This window comes from Nestor notabilis, unplaced genomic scaffold, assembly GCF_000696875.1.
Source record: "Nestor notabilis isolate BGI_N333 unplaced genomic scaffold, ASM69687v1 Scaffold30404, whole genome shotgun sequence".
Lineage (NCBI taxonomy): Eukaryota > Metazoa > Chordata > Aves > Psittaciformes > Psittacidae > Nestor > Nestor notabilis.
This window is the reverse complement of record NW_009927392.1, coordinates 1-4,655: the sequence shown is the minus strand read 5'-3', so window position 1 is coordinate 4,655 and position 4,655 is coordinate 1. Positions and strand designations below refer to the sequence as shown.

The 4,655-nt window shown below is 35.9% G+C and overlaps 1 protein-coding gene across 1 annotated transcript; it reads left to right on the top strand.

Moving 5' to 3' along the window:
* Positions 1-481: 481 nt before the first annotated feature.
* On the top strand, positions 482-3,748 carry LOC104405360 (rho guanine nucleotide exchange factor 3; the record flags this gene model as incomplete). The annotated part of the gene is made up of 3 exons (XM_010014044.1): positions 482-739; positions 1,941-2,111; positions 3,562-3,748. Coding segments are annotated over 3 exons (616 nt in total), but the record flags the coding sequence as incomplete, so codon positions are not given.
* Between the last annotated feature and the right edge of the window lie 907 nt (positions 3,749-4,655).

The following is a 4,655-nucleotide window of genomic DNA, read 5'->3' as shown; positions in this document are numbered from 1 at the left end:
TTTTAATCAACAAACAAGCTAGGTTTTTTCAGATTTAAGGCATGATTCTGTCATCTTACTTTGGTCAAGATTCTTGAAGGCAATACAGAAGTTTGACTGTAGAAGTTTGCTTACGTAAAAATGGCAAGGTTTGGGAGTACTCATTCCTAGGCTTTTATTTCATTCATAATTAAAAACAGGTTTCTGTGTTTAACTGTTGTCTGCACTAAGTAGTGCTCAGTCCAAAGTCCTGGATATTTTTAATGCTTTGGAAAAATAATGCAGATTTCTAGGAACTGAGAGATAAGCTAGTGCTTTTTAAATGGTTTAAATGATGAACAAGGTAGTCAGAGGACCTGTGGAATCTTTATATTTTGGAAACATTATCATCAATAATTTGTGGATAAATCTCCTACTAAAAGATTTTCAGCATGAATTCTGAGACTTCCGCTGTAGCAAAGTGATTTGTTTCAGCTGCAGAATAATTTATTCCTTTCCTCAGCTTCCATGCCTGAACTCCTATGATAGCTACTGCAGCAATCAAGTAGCAGCTAAAGCTTTATTGGATCACAAGAAACAAGATCACAGAGTGCAAGATTTCCTACAGCGCTGCTTAGAGTCTCCTTTTAGTCGCAAACTGGACCTTTGGAATTTCCTTGACATCCCGAGAAGCCGTTTGGTTAAATACCCATTGCTACTCAGAGAAATTTTGAGACACACCCCAAATGATCATCCAGATCAGCAGCACCTTGAAGAAGCTGTGAGTTACTGTTGGCTTTGGGGTTTGGTTTATTTTTTTTTTTAGTAGATTACAGCATTTTCTGGTTATTGATGAATAATAAAGTGATATTCTGCTTCAGCAGATCACTGTTTATCTTTTGAGGTGATGTATTCCGTAAATTGTGTATTTGCCAAGTTAAATTAGGAAAGAGAAATTACTATGTGGTTGGCTCTTGACACTGTTTTAAGCTTATGAAGTACATTTCCTGTCTGGCAACCTGCTCTAAACACATTGGGCCGAGCTGATCCCAAATACATATCCTGGAATCAGTTGTTTCTTGCATTATCTGTTTGGGCATGTATATTTCAACCCATTCCTCTGCTCCACCTCCAATTATCTAACAGGAATTTGATCAGTCTAAGCAACCTGTGATCACTAGCACAGTTGTCTAAAATCAATAGACCTTCACATCCACATGCTCAATTAAGGAACCATATTTTATGTTTTGGTTACATTGGTCTCAAGGTCCTTAAAGACTGCACGGTATAAAAATGTTGAAGATGGGGGAGTATTTTTATAGAAAGGGCAAAGCTTTTTTTTTTTTTCTCTTAAGTAAAAAGGGAAGATCATTATTACTTTTAATTGTAAAATTGTAGCTATGTGCAAGTAGTGGAATTGTAAAATAAAATTAATTTACCTTATTTCCAGAGGGTAATTTTCAGAGTGAAGAAAAGTTGAGAATTCAGTGGGTTTGGATAGTTGCATGTTTTGCAGGGTAAAGATCTTAACAGGTCTTCTGTTTCTTGTTCTCTGATATGATACAGCAGTTTTCAGAGAATTACAATCCATTTTAAATAAATATCTTTAAAGCAGGTTTTTTGTCCTGTGTCATTTACTGGCACATTTCAGCTGACAAAAAAACATCTCTTGTTACATTTCTTACATCTGTTTATCTTAATTCTGCCTATTTCAGTTTGATATATAGAGACAAATATCAGATTTTTAAGCCATTGTTAGAAACAGTGGTGAAGCCAAACTGAACTGTCTTTGTACACTGTAGCCTGCTTAATTCTGTTCCTAGTATTTATACTCTTATAGATTGGTCTGCAAAAAAAAGATGAAAAATATACTGTAAATTAAAATGTATTTTCTTATAGCTACACTTCAGATTATTAGGAGATTGTGCTGACTATTGGAATGTCTAACTAAAGTTCATGGTTTTTTCATTGTTTTTCTGCAGATAAATATAATTCAGGGCATCGTGGCTGAAATCAACGTCAAAACTGGTGAATCTGAATGCCGGTATTACAAGGAGAGACTTATTTATCTTGAAGAAGGCCAAAGGGATTCACTGATTGATAATTCCCGTGTTGTATGTTGTCATGGTGAACTGAAGAACAACAGGGGAGTGGTAAGAATAAATACTTTGTCATAAATAGCTTTTAAAGACATCTTCATTTTGCATGACAGCTAAAAGCTGTGAGTGTGCAGACAAACATTACCCTCTCATATATAGGAAGTTGATAAGTATTATCTGTAATACTCATCTTTTTTGTTAGCAATCAAATATCTGTATTATGGAGATAAGCAGCTATATGTGTCATGTGTGTCTCTGTCTCTTAGGGAGACCTAACAATTTCCTGGCTGAATTGTAAATCTGATACATTTCAATAACATGTGTAGGGGCAAAAAAGACAAATAAGAAACATACTTTTGGACTTAGAGACATGACAGTAATGTCTGTAACAACACACAAAATGTACTAACAAATGTTAAGTCTGTTAAAGGCTGCATTATAAATATTGGTTTACTTGATTATTTGTTGAAATCAAAGCTAATTGATTGACCAGAGGAATTTGGAATTTGATACTGCAGATTCCAGACTCCAGGAGTCCACGCTATTGATAAGTATCATAAGGTGACACTTAAGAACATGCAGATTAGTAGAGAGATTAACAGAAGAGAAACAAGTCATCTTAGATTTATTTTTTCCCCAAGGTTAAATAAAAACAACATGAAATTTTGAATGGACAAACAATGAAACCAGATCTTTTTCTCATTAGCTGACCTTAATAAAGTCTTATTAGAAAAACCCAACTAAATAGAATCCTAAATGCATTTTTCAGCATTGGGAGTTGCTTCTATGTAATATGCTTGTGCGTATAATAGAAGGATCATGTTTTGTCATACAGCTGAGATAGCTAAAATGGATGCTGTTTTCTGGTTCACCTGATAAAGATCAGGCAGGCAGTTAATGTATAGCTAACTATCACAAAGAAACTGCCAATTTTCATCTTTCAGTGAACTTTCTTCCATGCACACTACCTCTGCCTTTCTTTGGGAGCATAACATAAACTTGCGCCACCTAGGAGCAAAAGTAATTTTTTGAGCTTTAAAGAGCTGTGGTGAAGCTGTTTGTAAGTAGCATGTGAATTGTAAAAGTATTGCTCGGAATTGGGCATTAAAAATATTTGCATGAGTAAGATTGCCTGTTTCTTAGTAACACAGACAGTAGAGCAAAGTTAAGTTGGGTGTCAGAAAGAAGACTGCATATAGGCATGCTGCTGTAGAGTGCTTTGAAATGTCATGCACGTTTCAAGGCCTCGACACTAGATCAGTTAGCATTATGACATAAGAAACCGAGAAGAGGACACGAAAAATAAATCTAGAAATTTTTAAATGGTTGTATTTATGTATTTATATGCTGTTGCCCCCCTAAGACTTTTAAACTGTGGGAAGAGAGGAATCCTTATTTCAACCGTTGAAAATACAAGGTTATAACATACTAGAGTTTAAATAGATTTGGTTTAATGATGTTCTAAAGAAGGAATAATGTTTTATTACTTACTGATTTCTAACAGAAACTGCACGTCTTCCTCTTTGAAGAAGTGTTGGTGATCACTCGTGCTATCACCCATAACGAACAGCTCTGCTACCAGCTGTATCGGCAGCCAATTCCCGTGAGGGAACTTGTGCTGGAAGACTTGCAAGATGGAGAGGTGCGACTGGGTGGATCCATACGTGGTGCCTTCAGCAACAATGAGAGAAGTATGACTACACCTTTTATTTGCTCATACAGGATCATCATAACCTTACCACGCTTGCCAATGAGGCATCAGGATGTTTTCTCTAAAATTCACATTATCTATATCCAACATCTTGATTTTTATTTCAAGCTGGCTTATTATCTTGTTCTTGCTTCTTTAGATTGTTTCTCAAAGTTCACTATATTGATAATGGGGCTTCTCCACACACCTGCTTCTGTACTGAATTGAGAAGGGGAGAATACGTAGGATAGAGTGGCAAACTCACAAAATTATAAGCAAGTGTATTTTGAAATCTTTAGCTGTTACGACTTTCCTTGTATTATTGCTTGTATGACTGCAATTCCATAACTCTTTCAGCTGACAGGTGATTAATGTAGTCCTCAGTGTTACGAGTGCAGCTATCCATGTTAATGCCAAGAGGTAAAAGTTAATGTCCTCTTAATCAAGAATATTACAAAGATGCTTGTTTCTATTACAAGAGTCCTTTGAATCTCACCTTGTGAAACTTTGAGGGGTTTTCTTATGTATTCACTTTATTAGTGAAATGAATGGAGGAGATAAGGCAATATCCAGCTGACACAAGACACGGTATTCAGTGAAGATTTGTGGAAATCTGTTTTGCAGAGAAGTAGGAGGAGAGGGGCTGAAGTGTGGGAGAAGCCTTAATTCTGCTGATTCACCTGAAGTTTTCTGGGTAGCTCATGCATGGCAGAACCAAAATTGTTTAATCCAGCAATACGAAATTATTAAAAGTGCTTGTGGAGTTCCATGTTGTTGCCCCACAAAACAAGGAGATAGCTAGATAATTAGATTCTTCTCTCTAGTCTGACACAGTATCGGCGGGAAAAAACATAAGTCAAAGATTTTGCAGATTCTGTTATTTCATAGAATCATAGAACGGTTTGGGT